The sequence below is a fragment of the Oncorhynchus keta genome, chromosome 27, assembly GCF_023373465.1.
Source record: "Oncorhynchus keta strain PuntledgeMale-10-30-2019 chromosome 27, Oket_V2, whole genome shotgun sequence".
NCBI lineage: Eukaryota > Metazoa > Chordata > Actinopteri > Salmoniformes > Salmonidae > Oncorhynchus > Oncorhynchus keta.
Genome location: NC_068447.1, coordinates 29223685 through 29240253, shown reverse-complemented (window position 1 = coordinate 29240253; position 16569 = coordinate 29223685). Strand labels below are relative to the sequence as shown.

At 43.4% G+C, this 16569-nt stretch overlaps 1 protein-coding gene across 1 annotated transcript; it reads right to left on the bottom strand.

Annotated features, from left to right (window-relative positions):
- Positions 1-5830: 5830 nt before the first annotated feature.
- On the bottom strand, positions 5831-16282 carry LOC118359728 (short-chain dehydrogenase/reductase 3-like). Its single transcript, XM_035738381.2, has 6 exons — positions 15673-16282; positions 13735-13881; positions 11639-11758; positions 8230-8468; positions 7652-7777; positions 5831-7424 (listed from the first exon to the last, which is right to left on the bottom strand). The coding sequence occupies exons 1-6, from the start codon at positions 15865-15867 to the stop codon at positions 7340-7342; spliced, it is 912 nt and encodes a 303-aa protein (XP_035594274.1). The 5' UTR covers positions 15868-16282; the 3' UTR covers positions 5831-7339.
- Between the last annotated feature and the right edge of the window lie 287 nt (positions 16283-16569).

Below are 16569 nucleotides of genomic sequence, written 5' to 3'. Positions count from 1 at the left end.
TTCTCTCATTTTGTGCACAAGTTTATATTCCTGTTAGTGAGCATTTCTCCATTGCCAATAATATGTGGCATATCAAGAAGCTGATTAAACAGCATGATCATTGCACCTTGCGCTGTGAACAATAAAAGGCCACTCTAAAATGTGCAGTTTTGTCACACAACACAATGCCACAGATGTCTTGTGTTTTGAGGGAGAGTGCAATTGACATTCTAACTGCAGGAATGTCCAGAACTGTTGCCAGATAATTCAATGTTAATTTCTCAATCACAATGTCATTTTAAAGAATGTGGCTGTATGTCAAACTGACTTCACAACAGCAGACCATGCATAACCACGCCAGCCCAGGACCTCCACATCCATCTTCTTAACCCACGGGATCATCTGAGACCAGCCACCTGGAAAGCTGATGAAACTGTGGGTTAGCACAACCGAAGAATTTCTGCACAAACTGTCAGAAACCGTCTCAGGGAATCTCATCTGTGTGCTCGTCGTCCTCACCAGGGTCTTGATCTGGCTGCAGTTTGACGTTGTGACCAACTTCAGTGGGTAAATGCTCACCTTCGATGGCCGCTGGAGAAGTGTGCTCTTCACGGATGAATCCTGGTTTCAACTATACCAGGCTGATGGCCGACAGTTTGTATGGGACAACATTCCACAGGCCACAATCAACAGCCTGATCAACTCTATGCGAAGAAGATGCGCTCTGCATGAGGCAAATGATAGTCACACCAGATAACTGACTTGCTTTCTGATCCACACCACTACCTTTCTTTAAAGGTATCTGTGACCAACAGATGCATATCTCTCTTCCCAGTCATGGTGTAAGCTGTTTTGGTCCATCTCTCGCAGCATCCCACTTCTCCTCTAGTTTCACAAGTCAGACAAGAGTTTTGTGAATGTGAAAGGCTGGTAATTGATGGACCACTCGTCCACTCGTCCACCTGAGCCTCCACTCAATTACCAGTCTTTCACATTCTTGTCTGACTTGTGAAACTAGAGCAAAAGGGGGATGCTGCGAGGGACGGACCAAAACATCTTACACCATGGCCCATGTGGTAGACAGACCATGTACCCATACAAAATACACTGAACAAAAATAACGCAACATGCAACCATTTCTAAGATTGATTTCCTTATGAACTGTAACAGTACAGTTAATTGAAGTCAATTCATTAGGCCCTAAATCGATGGATTTCACATGACTGGGAATAGAGATACCTTGGTCACAGATACCTTAAAGAAAAGATAGGGGCGTGGATCAGAAAACCAGTCCGTATCTGACCACCATTTGCCTCATGCAGCGCCAGAGCTGCCTGCCTGTCCAGGCATCAGGGTGAAGAGTTCAGCACCGGGGGAGTCATCTGTTTGTCCAACCACCGCCTCAAATCTGTCTGCTGTTTGGCTAACCTTGCTCTGACCTCGTCCCCTGAGATTTGAGCTGTCTTCTCCAACACACACTCCCAGAAACTGTTTTCAGGTCTAGATTCAATCAGATCAAGCATTAACCGGCGATAGCAGACACCTGCATAGCGGATGTTTTGGTGGTGTCAGAGGTGCTTTGGAGCTGTCAAATCGGTAAGCAACTGCTCTTGCAATTGTTTAAAAAAGAAAAAAATTAACCTTTATTTAACCAGGTAGGCCAGTTGAGAACAAGTTCTCATTTACAACTGCGACCTGGCCAAGATAAAGCAAAGCAGTGCGACACAAACAACACAGAGTTACACATGGGATAAACAAATGCACAGAAAATAACATACAGTGGGGCAAAAAAGTATTCAGTCAGCCACCAATTGTGCAAGTTCTCCCACTTAAAAAGATGAGAGAGGCCTGTAATTTTCATCATAGGTACACTTCAACTATGACAGACAAAATCCAAAAAATCCAGAAAAAATCCAGAAAATCACATTGTAGGATTTTTTATTTTTACCTGCATTTAAGAGCAGTTGGAGGCCACGGAAGGAGAGTTTTATGGTATTGAAGCTTGTCTGGAGGTTAGTTAACATAGTGTCCAAAGAAGGGCCAGAAGTATACAGAATGGTGTCATCTGCGTAGAGGTGGATTCGAGAATAACCAGCAGCAAGAGAGACGTCATTGATGTATTCAGAGAAAGAGTAGCCCCAAGAATTGAACCCTGTGGCACCCCCATAGAGACTGCCCGAGGTCCGGACAACATGCCCTCCAATTTGACACACTGACCTCTGTCTGAGAAGTAGTTGGTGAACCAGGCGAGGCAGTCATTTGAGAAACCAAGGCCGTTGAGTCTGCCGATAACAATGCGGTTATTGACAGAATCGAAAGCCTTGGCCAGGTCGATGAATACGGCAAAGTGGAGAAGGTACGGTGGGATTCGAAATGGTCGGTGATCTGTTTAACTTTGCTTTCAAAGACCTTAGAAAGGCAGGGTAGGATAGATATAGGTCTGTAACAGTTTGGGTCAAGAGTGTCTCCCCCTTTGAAGAGGGGGATGACCACGGCAGCTTTCCAATCTTTGGTGATCTCAGACGATACTAAAGAGAGGTTAGTAGGCTAGTAGGGGGTTGTAACAATTGTGGCGGATAATTTTAGAAAGAGAGGGTCCAGATTGTCTAGCCCAGCTGATTTGTAGGAATCCAGATTTTGCAGCTCTTTCAGAACATCAGCTATCTGGATTTGGGTGAAGGAGAAATGGGGAGGCTTGGGCAAGTTGCTGTGGGTGGTGCAGAGCGGTTGATCGGGGTAGGAGTAGCCAGGTGGAAAGCATGGCCAGCCGTAGAAAAATGCTTATTGAAATTCTCGATTATCGTGGATTTATCGGTGGTGACAGTGTTTCCTAGCCTCAGTGCAGTGGGCAGCTGGGATGAGGTGCTCTTATTCTCCATGGACTTTAGTGTCCCAGAACCTTTTGGAGTTTGTGTTACGGAATGCACATTTCTGTTAAAAGCTAGCCTTTGCTTTCCTAACTGGCTGTGTATATTGGTTCCTAACTTCCTTGAAAATGTGCATATCACAGGGGCTATTCGATGCTAATGCAGTACGCCACAGGATGTTTTTGTGCTGGTCAAGGGAGGTCAGGTCTGGAGCGAACTAAGAGCTATATCTGTTCCTGGTTCTACATTTTTTGAATGGGGCATGCTTATTTAAGATGGTGAGGAAAGCACTTTTAAAGAACAACCAGGCATCCTCTACTGACAGAATGAGGTCAATATCTTTCCAGGATATCCGGGCCAGGTCGATTAGAAAGGCCTGCTCGCTGAAGGGTTTTAGGCAGCATTTGACAGTGATGAGGGTTGGTCTTTTGACCGTGGACCCATTACGGACGCAGGCAATGAGGCAGTGATCTCTGAGATCCTGGTTGAAGACAGCAGAGGTGTATTTAGAGGGCGGGTTGGTCAGGATGATATCTATGAGGGTGCCTGTGTTTACGGATTTGGGGGTTGTACCTGGTAAATTCCATGATAATTTGTGTGAGATTGAGGGCATTTAGCTTAGATTGTAGGATGGCCAGGGTGTTAAGCATGTCCCAGTTTAGGTCACCTAACAGTACAACCTCTGAAGATAAATGGGGGGCAATTAATTTACATATGGTGTCCAGGACACAGCTGGGGACTGAGGGGGGTCTGTAACAAGCGGCAACAGTAAGAGACAGGGCGAAAGAGCTATAAGGTATTTTGAGCAGGACTGAGGGTTCTAAGTGAAATAAAACAATACAAACTAGCCAAGACAGCAGTAGACAAGGCATATTCAAATCAAATCAAATTTATTTATATAGCCCTTCGTACATCAGCTGATATCTCAAAGTGCTGTACAGAAACCCAGCCTAAAACCCCAAACAGCAAACAATGCAGGTGTAAAAGCACGGTGGCTAGGAAAAACTCCCTAGAAAGGCCAAAACCTAGGAAGAAACCTAGAGAGGAACCGGGCTATGTGGGGTGGCCAGTCCTCTTCTGGCTGTGCCGGGTAGAGATTATAACAGATCATGACCAAGATGTTAAAATGTTCATAAATGACCAGCATGGTCGAATAATAATAAGGCAGAACAGTTGAAACTGGAGCAGCAGCACAGTCAGGTGGACTGGGGACAGCAAGGAGCCATCATGTCAGGTAGTCCTGGGGCACGGTCCTAGGGCTCAGGTCCTCCGAGAGAGAGAAAGAAAGAGAGAATTAGAGAGAGCATATGTGGGGTGGCCAGTCCTCTTCTGGCTGTGCCGGGTGGAGATTATAACAGAACGTGGCCAAGATGTTCAAATGTTCATAAATGACCAGCATGGTCAAATAATAGTAAGGCAGAACAGTTGAAACTGGAGCAGCAGCATGGCCAGGTGGACTGGGGACAGCAAGGAGTCATCATGTCAGGTAGTCCTGGGGCATGGTCCTAGGGCTCAGGTCCTCCGAGAGAGAAAGAAAGAGAGAAGGAGAGAATTAGAGAACGCACACTTAGATTCACACAGGACACCGAATAGGACAGGAGAAGTACTCCAGATATAACAAACTGACCCTAGCCCCCCGACACATAAACTACTGCAGCATAAATACTGGAGGCTGAGACAGGAGGGGTCAGGAGACACTGTGGCCCCATCCGAGGACACCCCCGGACAGGGCCAAACAGGAAGGATATAACCCCACCCACTTTGCCAAAGAACAGCCCACACACCACTAGAGGGATATCTTCAACCACCAACTTACCATCCTGAGACAAGGCCGAGTATAGCCCACAAAGATCTCCGCCACGGTACAACCCAAGGGGCGGGGGCGCCAACCCAGACAGGCCGACCACAACTGTGAATCAACCCACCCAGGTGACGCACCCCCCCCCGCCCCTTGGGTGGGGGGGGTGCCTTTCCGTTCACCTTCCCACTCCTGGGCCAGACTACACTCAATCATATGACCCACTGAAGAGATGAGTCTTCAGTAAAGACTTAAAGGTTGAGACCGAGTTTGCGTCTCTGACATGGGTAGGCAGACCGTTCCATAAAAATGGAGCTCTATAGGAGAAAGCCCTGCCTCCAGCAGAGAGAGGCATAAAGCAGTCACAGGTGTTGATCAGGAGAGCTAAGACAACGGGTAAATGGCAAGGAATGGGCAGAACGGGTTAGTTAGGTACATACAGGACCTGAGTTCGAGGCTGGGGCCGACTGGTAAACAAAATGAGGTACCGTGTTATTGAAACAGTCCAGGGAACATCAGCTGTGTGATCGAGTGATCATAGGGTCAAAAGAGTAGCAATAGGTGAGTCAGGGTGCAGTTCAGTAGTCACTACTACGCTGGGCAAGCAGGGGACACAGCGTTCAGAAAAAGCTAGCGGGCCGGGGATAGTAGATGGTTCTGTGGTGATATTGTAACAGAATAGCCTGTTGTGATCGCCCGATGTGGTCTCGTCGACAGTCCAGTCATGATGGATCGGCGGGGCTCCGTGTCGACAAAGGGGTCCAGGCCAATTGGCAAAGGAGGTATTGTAGCCCTAGAATTAGCTGGTATATGGGCCTAGCTCGAGGCCAAGCTCAAGGCTAGCTGGTGCTTGCTTCAGGGCAGAGGCATTAGATTACAGTAGCCACTCGTTTGCAGCTCTAACACAGTTCCACTCCCGCTATGCAGATGTTGGCTAAAGCGGATCTGATTGAAACGAGCCCTATATATATATTTTTTAAATCTCATATATACACACACGCACACACTCTAGATGACTGACAGGGTGCTTTTTTCAATCCACCACCCCTCCATCTTGACACTCGCCCACCATTGTATTTTGGAAGCTATAGAAATTGATTTATTAAGGTCTACATTTGTTTTGCCATGTTCATTCTATTACAGACACCTTAATGCATACGTTTATATTATGTGAGCTAAAACAAACATTTAGAATATATTTAAACATTTTTCTTAAAGTCAAATAATTAGAAAGTTCTGTAACTGACCCCACTACAACAGGTAATTTTATCCTTGAAACATTTAATTGAAATACTGTGGAATTCCATTCATTTTTATGGAGGGCTGCTCCGACTGGGGAGTGCCAATATGGCCAACTGGTGGCTTCAAAGCCTCCCATTGGGCATTACATAGCATCTGCAATCCAGGGTGTATATACACACATCATTGGTTGGACCATTACATTCAGGATTCCATTCTGAAACATTTCTGGTCTAAAACAGTATGATTGTGCCTCCCTTGCTTTTGTGCACTAAATGTGTCCAAGTGAGTTAGTTTTATCAAAAAACTCTCCCAATTCAGGAATTCTTTGATCAAGATACATCAAGTTTGAATGTTCAATATCGTCACCTACTTAAGATGCTAACCATAACCACCATAACCCTAGATAACCCAAAGTTCAACATAATGTGGGAAAACTGATATTGGACAATAGAGCCCACCAGGCCAGGTATGATTCTCCAGCTGTCTGTGCTCCAGATGGATGACCATACTAAAGAAGATTAAAAGACAGAGCCGAGAGGGACAGATAAAGAGGGTACCAACAAGTGTGTTCAGTAGGCACAGTATAGGATCAAATAAATGTTATCCCATGTGTCAAATCAATGATGAATCTGAGAATGTTGATTGTATTGCCCGTGTCCCCCTGAAACCATTTCTATGGGTCTTCAAATGGAAGGAACGTCTCCGGTATACTTTCCTATGAAGCAGAGAGTGTTATGACAACCCTTACAAAATGAACAATGAGCTCACAATTGGCAGGGCTGCAGCACAGGAATGTTGACCATGAGAAGGCTGGAGTCTTTAGCAGACAATAAAAAAACTCAAAAGACTGGATCTGCGCAAACACACACAAGACAGCATATTCACAATACTGTCAAGTGGTAAATCCCCCAAAATATGACTATTGAATACAGATTTAACACCAGTTTTTTTCTTAACACAAAAACTCCAAGAAGTCACAAATGAAATGCAACTACCAGATGTTACTCATTTGTTAACATACTGAGTACAATCCATTCAACCTAATCTCTGTGCATTTTCAAATTAGTAATGGTATCATTAGTAAGACAGATGGGAAGTTTACCACAGTGGTAAGGCTTGATCAGTTCTGAATACCAGTCCATCTGGTGCTTAGTCCATGATCCCAAACTGAAAGGCTTTGGAGGAAACACCAACCAACTCCAAGCAGCATAGAAATCAGTTTGGGGCCACCCAATCTGCCAACCCAAACACCACTATTCAATTCAAGATTCCACAGCCGATCTCTTCTTGCACCATCAGGGCACTGTGACCCCAAATACCCATAGTTCCTAAGGCCTCTGTTGTCTTGGAGATACTTCCACTCATTTGATAGGAAGCTGTTGTGCGGTTCTTAGTGCCAAGCCACAATGTTCGTGCTTCTGATGCTCACTACTCGCGTGTAGCCTCTCCGTTCTTATGTACGTCCCTTGAAGGTGTCCATGCAGGTGTAGCACCCTGAGAAACGCTGGATCTCCTCCAGAGCTGCCTGAGGCAGGAAGCTGTTGGAGATGGAATGGAGCATGTTAGTGTAACAGAGGTACTTAAGTGGACTTAAATAATTAACATTGTCTGAGACCTGAATACTTGCGTTAGCACCCTAGACTAATCCCTACGGCTTTAGCTCAGAGGACTAACAGTTTCCGACGCTCAGAAAACCTGTTGTCACAGCTTCATTAATCTAACCCAGTACACTACTTTGGTGTCATGACAGATTGGGTCCCCCTACCTCTTGAGAATAACGAGAGCATGCATGGTCCAAGGTAAGTAGATGAATGGAGTGTTGGTCCGGACTGCGTCCACCGTCCGCTGGGCCACCAGCTCAGGATTTAGCGGGGGGAAGAGCTGAGGGAACCTGGGGGATGAACACAACACTTCACCTTTACTCTTTTTTCAGCAGCAGGTAGCCTAGTGGTTAGAGAGTTGGGCCAGTAACCAAAAGGTTCTGCCCCTGAACAAGGCAGTTAACCCACCGTTCCCCGATAGGCATTCATTGAAAATAAGAATTTGTTCTTAACAGACTTGTCTCGTTACATAAAAAAGGTTCAATTAAAAATATATATATTTAGCCATGCAAGACATGTGAAATGTGTTATGAATTTATCACAAAATGGATGAATCAACAATACTGAACTTATTCCTCCAGCCATTGGTTATTCCATCTATGGTTTTCTTAAGGAACCTCTATCTGAGCCCATGTGTCATTTCTGTGTGCTGACTCACTATACACTGGTTGACCCATAGCAAAACTAGAGTGCCATGTATAGTAGGCCCAATGTATGGGAGGCCCATGGTGGTCCGACTTACCTGACTCTCATGCCCTGGAACATGTCAGTGTTGGTGTGGAAGGGGAGCACGGTGGTGCAGCCCACCCCAGGGCAGTCCAGCAGGCCCAGGGTGAGGCTCTCCATGAACGCCAGGGACGAGGCCTTGGAGGTGCAATAATCTATGGCCCCCGGGATGGAGGACAGGGACAGGATGGAGTTGATACACACCACATGGCCATGGCAAAGCTCTAGCATGCGGGGTAGGAAGGCTTTGGTGGTCTAGAGAAAGAGAGACTACAATTAAATAAGGAAATAATCTCAGCAAAAAATAAAAACCTATATCCCCCCACTAGAATCCCCATACTTTAATGAAGACACCTTCTCTATCCTAGAAGGGGAGATCAATCATTTCCAGATCAAGGGACATGTACTAGTCTGTGGTGACCCAAAATGCTAGAACTGGACAAGAACCTGACATCAAGACACAGGGGGGGAGGGGTGGGGGGACACCTACCTGAAGATGACAGCATTCCTGCCACAATATGCCACCTCTACGACAAAACCACCAACAAAAACGGGTCACAACTCCTTCAGCTTGGTCACATGCTGGGTAGGTATAGTCAATAGTAGGATTTAAGGGGACTCCTCACCTACAGCTAATTTCTTGGAAGCAGTACAGTAGACTACTTTATCACAAACCTCAACCCAGTCTCTCAGTCAGCCCACTGACATCCCTATCAGATCACAGCAGAATCACAGTCTACATGAACAGAGAAATACTCAATGATTGAGGCATCAAAATAAACAACTTGCATACTATAGATGGGAGGGTAGTGCAGAAACCTAACAAAAAACAATTAGCCAAAAACCAATTCAATCCACAACATCCTGGACAAAACATGTCACTATGGTGAAACACTGAAACAATACAGAAACAGACTAAGAAAAAAGAAAGAACAGCATGTCAGACATCAGCTCAATGTAATTGAAGAATCAATAGAATCTAACCACTTCTGGGAAAATTGGAACACACTACACAAACATGAAGAGCTATCTACCCAAAATGGAGATGTACAGATAAACCACTTCTCCAAACTTCTTGGCCCTATAATAAAATTAAAAACATATACATGATCAATTAAAACAATCTTAGAGTCAGCTTTTAAAGACAACCAGAACCCACTGGATTCTCCAATTACATTGCATGAACTACTAAACCCTTCAACCCAAAAAGACCTGTGGTGTTGATGGTATCCTAAATGAAATGATCAAATATACAGACCACAAATTCCAATTGACTATACTTAAACTCTACAACAACAACCTTAGCTCAGGCACCTTGCCCATTACTTGGAACCAAGGACTGATCACACCATATCCACAAAAGTGGAGACAAATTCAACCCCAATAACAGAAACCTTGGGAAAGGTTTTAAAATCCATGTACACAAGCAAGTATGCTGTTAAAAATGGGCAGAAACAGATTTGCGCCTCCAGGGGGGTACTCCTGCGTGGTAAGACAGGGATGCAGCTTGAGCCCCACCATCTTCAAAGTTTATAGCAACATATTGGTGAGGGATATAGAACAGTCTAAAGCACCCGGCCTCACCCTACTTGATTCTGAAGTCAAATGTTTACTGTTTGGTTGGTGCTTCTGTCCCCAACCAAGGATGCAACTAGATCTTCACAGAGTCTGCCAGACCTTGGCCCTGACAGTTAATCTCAGTACGACAAAAATAATGGCGTTCCAAACTATTTTCAGTTGCCAGGATCACAAATTCTACCATGACACTGTTGCCCTAAAGCATATGACAATACATACCTCGGCCTAAACACCACAGGTAACTTCCACAAAGCTGTGAACGATCTGAGAGACAAGGCAAGAAGGGCCTTCTATGCCATAAAAAGGAACAAATTTCAGCATCCCAATTAGAATCTGGCTAAAAATGCTTGAATCAGTTATAGAACCCATTGCCCTCTATGGATGTGAGGTCAACTCACCAACCAATAATTCACAAAATAGGACAAACACCAAATTGAGACTCTGCATGAAGAATTCAGCAAAAACATCAGTGTACAACATACAGTAAAACACACATAATAATAATAATAATAATAATAAATGCTGAGCACATTTAGGTCAATTCACGCCAATTATCAAAATTCAGAAAAACCAATAGAATTTTACAACCACCTAGATGAAAGTGATTCTCAAACCTTCCAGAACAAAGCCCTCACCTACAGAGAGATTAACCTGGAGAAGATTGCACTCTGTCAGCTTGTCCTGGGACTCTGTTCAAACACAAACAGACCCCACAGAGCAACACAACTAGACCCAACCAAATACTTACTTGACACACAGGAAAGAACAAAAAAAAAACAAGCAAACTGGAATGTTATTTGGCCCTAAAACGAGAATATACAGTAGCAGAATACCTGACCACTGACTGAACCAAAATGAAAAGCTTTGACTATGTACAGACTCTGAGCATGGTCTTGCTATCAGAAAAAGGCCACCATGGCCTGTCTTCAAGAGCCAGGTCTGCCTATGTGCCCACAAAAATTAGGCGGAAATTGAGCTGCACTTTCTTACGTCCTGCCAAATGTATGACTATAGTAGAGACACATAATTCCCTCAGATTACAAAAACCCAAAGAATTTGAAAGCAAATACAATATATTTTTAGGTGAAATACCACAGTGCCACCAAAGCAGCAAGATGTGTGACCGGTTGCCACAAAAAAAAGACAACCAGTGGAGCACAAACACCATTGTAAATACATCCCATATTTATTTTCCCTTTCATACTTCAACTATTTGCACATTGTTACAACTGTACATAGCCAATAATAACATTTGAAATGTCTACATTCTTTTAACTTTTGTGAGTATGTTTGTTATTTTCTTATTGCCAAAGCAAGTGAAATTGACAATGTAAACATATGATTCCCATGGCAATAACACCCATTGAATTGGAGAGAGCGAGAGAAACGTGACAGTCTGCACATTGTTCTGCTCCACTCACTACTATTCCCTAGCTGTTCCTTCACTCTTCTCTCATACTAGGTTCCCTCCCTACTTCCTGGAATTGGCAACCATGACAGAAGGGTTTCAGCACTCAGAGAGAAGGGGAACCAAACCTGTTCCACATCCCATCTGTGTAGATCAGAGGACAAACACCAATATCATGTAAGATCATTTTATTAAGAGTGTCAACCAGCACTCTGTTGCCAGCATTTTACCTTAGATCCAATGATTCAGTACTTAGAGTAAAGTATAGTTTCTCCCCTTCACATGTGGGATCAATACATTGAAAGATGACCCTAATATTTCCAATACTGAGCCTCGGAACTGAAACAAATCTAAATTCATACAAGCTTCATAACATAATGCCATAATGAATGAGCACTTTGCTGCATACTTATCTAAAGTACATATTTTTAACACTCACCCAAAACTGGCCCAACGTGTTGATGTGTTGAGTCTTCATCAGAGCATCATCGTCACTGGCCATCAGACTCTTCCCATGAACCACTGCAGCGTTATTCACTAGAATGGTGACGTCGCCCACCTAAGATACAAAAATAAACATATTTGGTTGTAAAAACCCAAATCTCGTTTTATGCCAGAAGTAAGCATTTCACTGTTTGTCTACAACGGCTGTTTACGAAGCATTTCACTGTTTGTCTACAACGGCTGTTTACGAAGCATTTCACTGTTTGTCTACAACGGCTGTTTACGAAGCATTTCACTTTGTTTCCCTTGGTATAATTGAAAGGCTGATAAGTGAGCGATAATTGTCATGTTAATCCTTGTTTTATTATAATACTTGAGTTAAACTCAGTGGTGTAGGAGGGTATACACAGGTATAGACCCACGGATTTCAGTGTTTATTACGCATACTCACTTCTTAATCCCTACGATGTGCATCAAAGTAGCCTTGTGTATTGGAGGTATATGCTGTATCAATTAATATGACTGATGGAACCTATCAGAATGTTCACCTAAAAATGTTGATAAACTATTTCTTCACATTTTAGGTGCAGCAATGTGAACACAGCGGTAGGCCAATGCACGAATGTTCCAAAATGCAATTTGAGGGAAAATACCGGTCAGCAGGTAGGAAGGCGCGTTAGGCCAGTAACCGAAAGGTTGCTGGATCGAATCCCAGAGCTGACAAGTTATTATTTTTTTAATCTGTCGTTCTGCCCCTGAGCAAGGCAGTTAACCCACTGTTCCCCAGGCGCCGATGATGTCAATTAAGGCAGCCCCCCCTCTGATTCAGAGGGGTTGGGTTAAATGTGGAAGACACATTTCATTTGAATGCATTCAGTTGTACAACTGACTAGGTCTCCCCCTTTCCCTAAAATGCACACCAAACATGACAGATAGAAATAGCTTTTAGACATTTAGAAAGAGGGGAGACCTAAAGATGCAACAACTATCATGTGTTGCTAATATGACTACGATAATGCCTTTGGCTGCTAGATGGAAACCAATAATGAGGTCTTTGTAAACACATGAGGAAGTTATAAAATAATTGCCTTCACGGTTCTATGATGGAATTTTGGCTGTAGTCTACTTTAAAGCAAGGTAAGACGTGCCTCATAACATGAAGGAAAATGTCCATGCTTTTTTTTTTAAATGAAGGAACAGGAAAAATAGAGCTGCTAATGATGGGCCCAAGCGTCTTCTGGTAGATAGAAAGGCCTTCCCAAAAACCTTCTCAATTAAATGTTAACTACCACTTGGGTTAGCAGGGTAAGAGCGTTGGACTAGTAACTGGAAGGTTGCAAGTTCAAACCCCCGAGCTGACTAGGTAGTTAACCCACTGTTCCTAGGCCATCATTGAAAATAAGAACTGACTTAACTGACTTGCCTCGTAAAATAAAAAGGTAAACATTTTTTTAAATATAAAAAAAAAAGAAAAAGTAGCCTGCAGAATGATATCATGAAATGCCTCAATCCAGTGGCCATTTGTTTTGCAAAATCCGACTCATGTGCTACAGAACGACTGAATTAAAGGGTAACTACACAAAAAGAAAGTCAAACTAGTCTCCTGATGTGGTTTAAGAACATCCAATTTTATTGTTTTACTATTTAAACAGCAACTTTGAGAGTGAACATCAAAAACCTGTACATTTCTGACTCAGTTGACAGCCCAATTTATTCGTTCAATAGTAAGCCTACTTGCACAGTACGCTTGGGTTGACCTGACTGAAATACCAATATGGGATTTATAATTGTAGGCCTTTCAGAGAGTGTATGTAACCGTTTGTCATATAATTTCTAATACAGGGCACCTTTCCTTCACTGGGCAGGCCGTTTGGAACATTTGGGGTTGAATTAGAACATAGTCACTTCTCCAGGCACCACTACACCACTGGTTAAGTTGATACATAATACTGTGAAACACTGGAAGATTCCAAAGGCAACCTTTGAAAGACTGGTTGGATGTATAACACAATTTATTACTGTCAGGTGTTTGTTATCTACTGTAAATGACTTTGGAACTAGGTCATTAATTTGGGTGCATCTCTACTGTACCTTCTCTCGGACCACCTTGGCCTGCTTGTACACCTCCTCCCGATTGGCCACGTCACACAGGAAGTAATGGCACTCGGCTCCGGTGGTGAGAGAGATCTCCTCGCAGGTCTCAATCAGACACCTCTCAGTGCGGCCCCACAGGATCAACTGACAACAGGCAGAGCGGTCAAAAAGGGCAGTCCAGTGACATGAGAATGCATATTTGGATTTGTGTTCTTGTAGGAATCACAAATAAACATAGGCTTTCTGGGTGGTAAGAGGAAGGTTGTTTTTAATTTAAGATATATATATATATATATATAAGGGTTGTAGATGAATATTATAAAAATCCTTTTGTCAAACCAATGTATCATTTTATGTTTCAAATTGCATTGGTAAAATGTTGCATGCATTCTTAAACTAGTGCTCAGGTAGTTTACAGTAGATTCAAACTATACTCTATTACGTTATTAACATCTTTGCCATCTGTTTGAGATTGCTGTGCGTTTGAGTTCTATATGATTAATTGCCAATTGAGGCATTAGCTAGAGATTGCGCAACCACAGACAAGTTATTTGATGTGCAGTTGAGGGAAATCCAATGACTTAAGGCTCTGAACTTCAGTGTTTGAAATTTGAAGGCAACGTTCCCACTTTAGCGGAGACTATTTACGGTAAATTCTGCATGTCAGCTCAATCTAAAAGTATCATGAGTCTAGCGCTTCAGCTTTATGGATTGAGTAGAGCCCTAATTAATCAAACGTTGACCGGCGATAGCCAACATGCGCATAGCTGATGTGTCGGAGCTGTAACATGGTTGGTGCCATCAAATCAGTGAGCAGCTGCTCTTGATCATTGTCATGAAGCCACACTTGTCCCACTCGCGTTAGAAATTCAGAATGAGAAAATGTAGGCTATATAGAAATAACGCTCGAATTGAAAATCATTACATAAAAATAATTATTTCTATCAGCCTAATCAAGGTGTAAATTACGTCGCACATTCCATCCAGTGTTTGAACTTGTAAACAAGGCTGCATGGAATTTCTCTTAATGCGACGCAGTGCAGCCAACGACAAGGTCCGCTTTAGGTATAAAGCCATGAGCCGCTTGGGGATTTGACAGCTCTAATGCAGTTCTACCTCCGACACCGCCAAAAAACTGCTATGCGGTTGTCGGCTAAAGTGGATCTAATTGAAGAAACTTTCAGATCTAATATCTTCTTCAGAGGGGTCCCTGTGCACTGATAACCCAGGATGGATGGCTACTGGCCAGACACACACACACCAGATCATTTTACAACAATGACAAATGCTTTGATGATAAAAGGAATATTTTCACCTTACTCTGAACTGTGCGTTCCACTACCCTGTCAGTGAACTTTATTGAACAGTCACTGGGGACCCAGAGGAGCTAGAGTTGAGGTTAAAAAGGCAATATCATTGTAGTTCCACGAAGCCATCCACCCAACCTGTCATCGCCCCCATTGTAAAGCACAGGGACCGAGGAAACACCTGTGTTTGTGTGCCTTTACAATAAAAGGGGAAGAGAACACTACACATCATACATCACCCAGGTCAGCTAGGGGCTAAGAGAGTTCAGGCTCCTTTCCACTAGTGTAGTAAGTACTGGGGCTTTCCCAATACTTTTCACATGGAGAAAAGTAAAAACTGAACTGAAGTAATACAAAAATACTCGATTCTGAAGTTATGCTAGAATAGAATAAGATATACATCATAAAACACTTCCAGACAACTGTCCCTTCCCCCCAACTTTCAGATTATTCAATTGTTTTTGGAATTCCTGTTAATATTCTATTTATGAAAACCAGGATAACAAAGGTGCTGTGTGAAGCGATGTGAGCTGTCTGTTAATGCTTTGCCTTTTTGTTATTATTACTGGGCGTGTATCAAGTATAAAACAGAAATTGGTAATAAAAAAAAGGGCAGTAATTAGTTTACCTTTTTTGCGCCATGTTTTGCAAACTCTTTCCCCAAATGCCGACCGATGCCCCGTCCACCGCCGGTGATCAATACCACCTCTCCGCGAAGGTCTTTCCGTCTGTTCCGGATCAACAATCCCAAGCATGCTTTCAATATGCAGAAGATGATGTGGAACGTGAAAAGCACCGCGTTTCCGAAATTATTTAAATCCATTACGAATTTGTTAGGTATAAAGATGCCTTTTGATGAGAATGAAATTAGAGTAGCCACATAGACAACCCACACCTACCCAAAGTGCGTGGCTCATGCCAGATGGACGTCTAAGTGTTCTCCATACCACTACCCCTCTACGACAAAATTCTTATCAATCCAGTTTTAATATCAGAGGTACGACACACATACGGCTTTGTCATAATAGGAACAGTACGAAAATGCAGTGATAATAGCTGACATGGAGCGCCAACACAGTGCGTGCGTCAACCAACAGAACGACTGGATCTCGCGTCTACAACTGCCTATATGACTGTTCTATCCCAGCACTGTCTCACTACCCGTACTATGGCTTTATATAGCCCTTTCATCTTGATTGACAGTTTGAATGTTGGAGATTAGCCAATAGCCCCTCCGACTTGACAGTGCGTGTAGCGCTTTTCCTTCTTCCAAGAAAGCTGCTAGAGAAAGTCGCAGAAAAACAATAAATGATTTGCCGGGGTTACGTCAGTGTTGTCAACCTCAGTCCACGCAGGGACGAGTGTCTGCGGATCTAGACAACCAGGTGAAGTGAGTTACTAAGCAGTAACCTTCATTTGTCAATCAGAGGGTGGAGCGAAAACCCTCAGTGACTCCGCCGTCCGTGGAATGAGTGACATGATCCACGTTTACAACCACCACTGTTTTCATGGTATGAATTGGCAA

What these genes read in the sequence shown, in the direction of transcription:
- LOC118359728 (XM_035738381.2), bottom strand. Translation starts at nt 15,867, where the DNA reads ATGGATTTAAATAATTTCGGAAACGCGGTGCTTTTCACGTTCCACATC. An exon ending in CCAAGGTGGTCCGAGAGAAG is followed by an intron (nt 11,759 to 13,734) that starts GTACAGTAGAGA and finishes TTTGTATCTTAG; the next exon opens with GTGGGCGACGTCACCATTCT. An exon ending in ACACGTTGGGCCAGTTTTGG is followed by an intron (nt 8,469 to 11,638) that starts GTGAGTGTTAAA and finishes CTCTTTCTCTAG; the next exon opens with ACCACCAAAGCCTTCCTACC.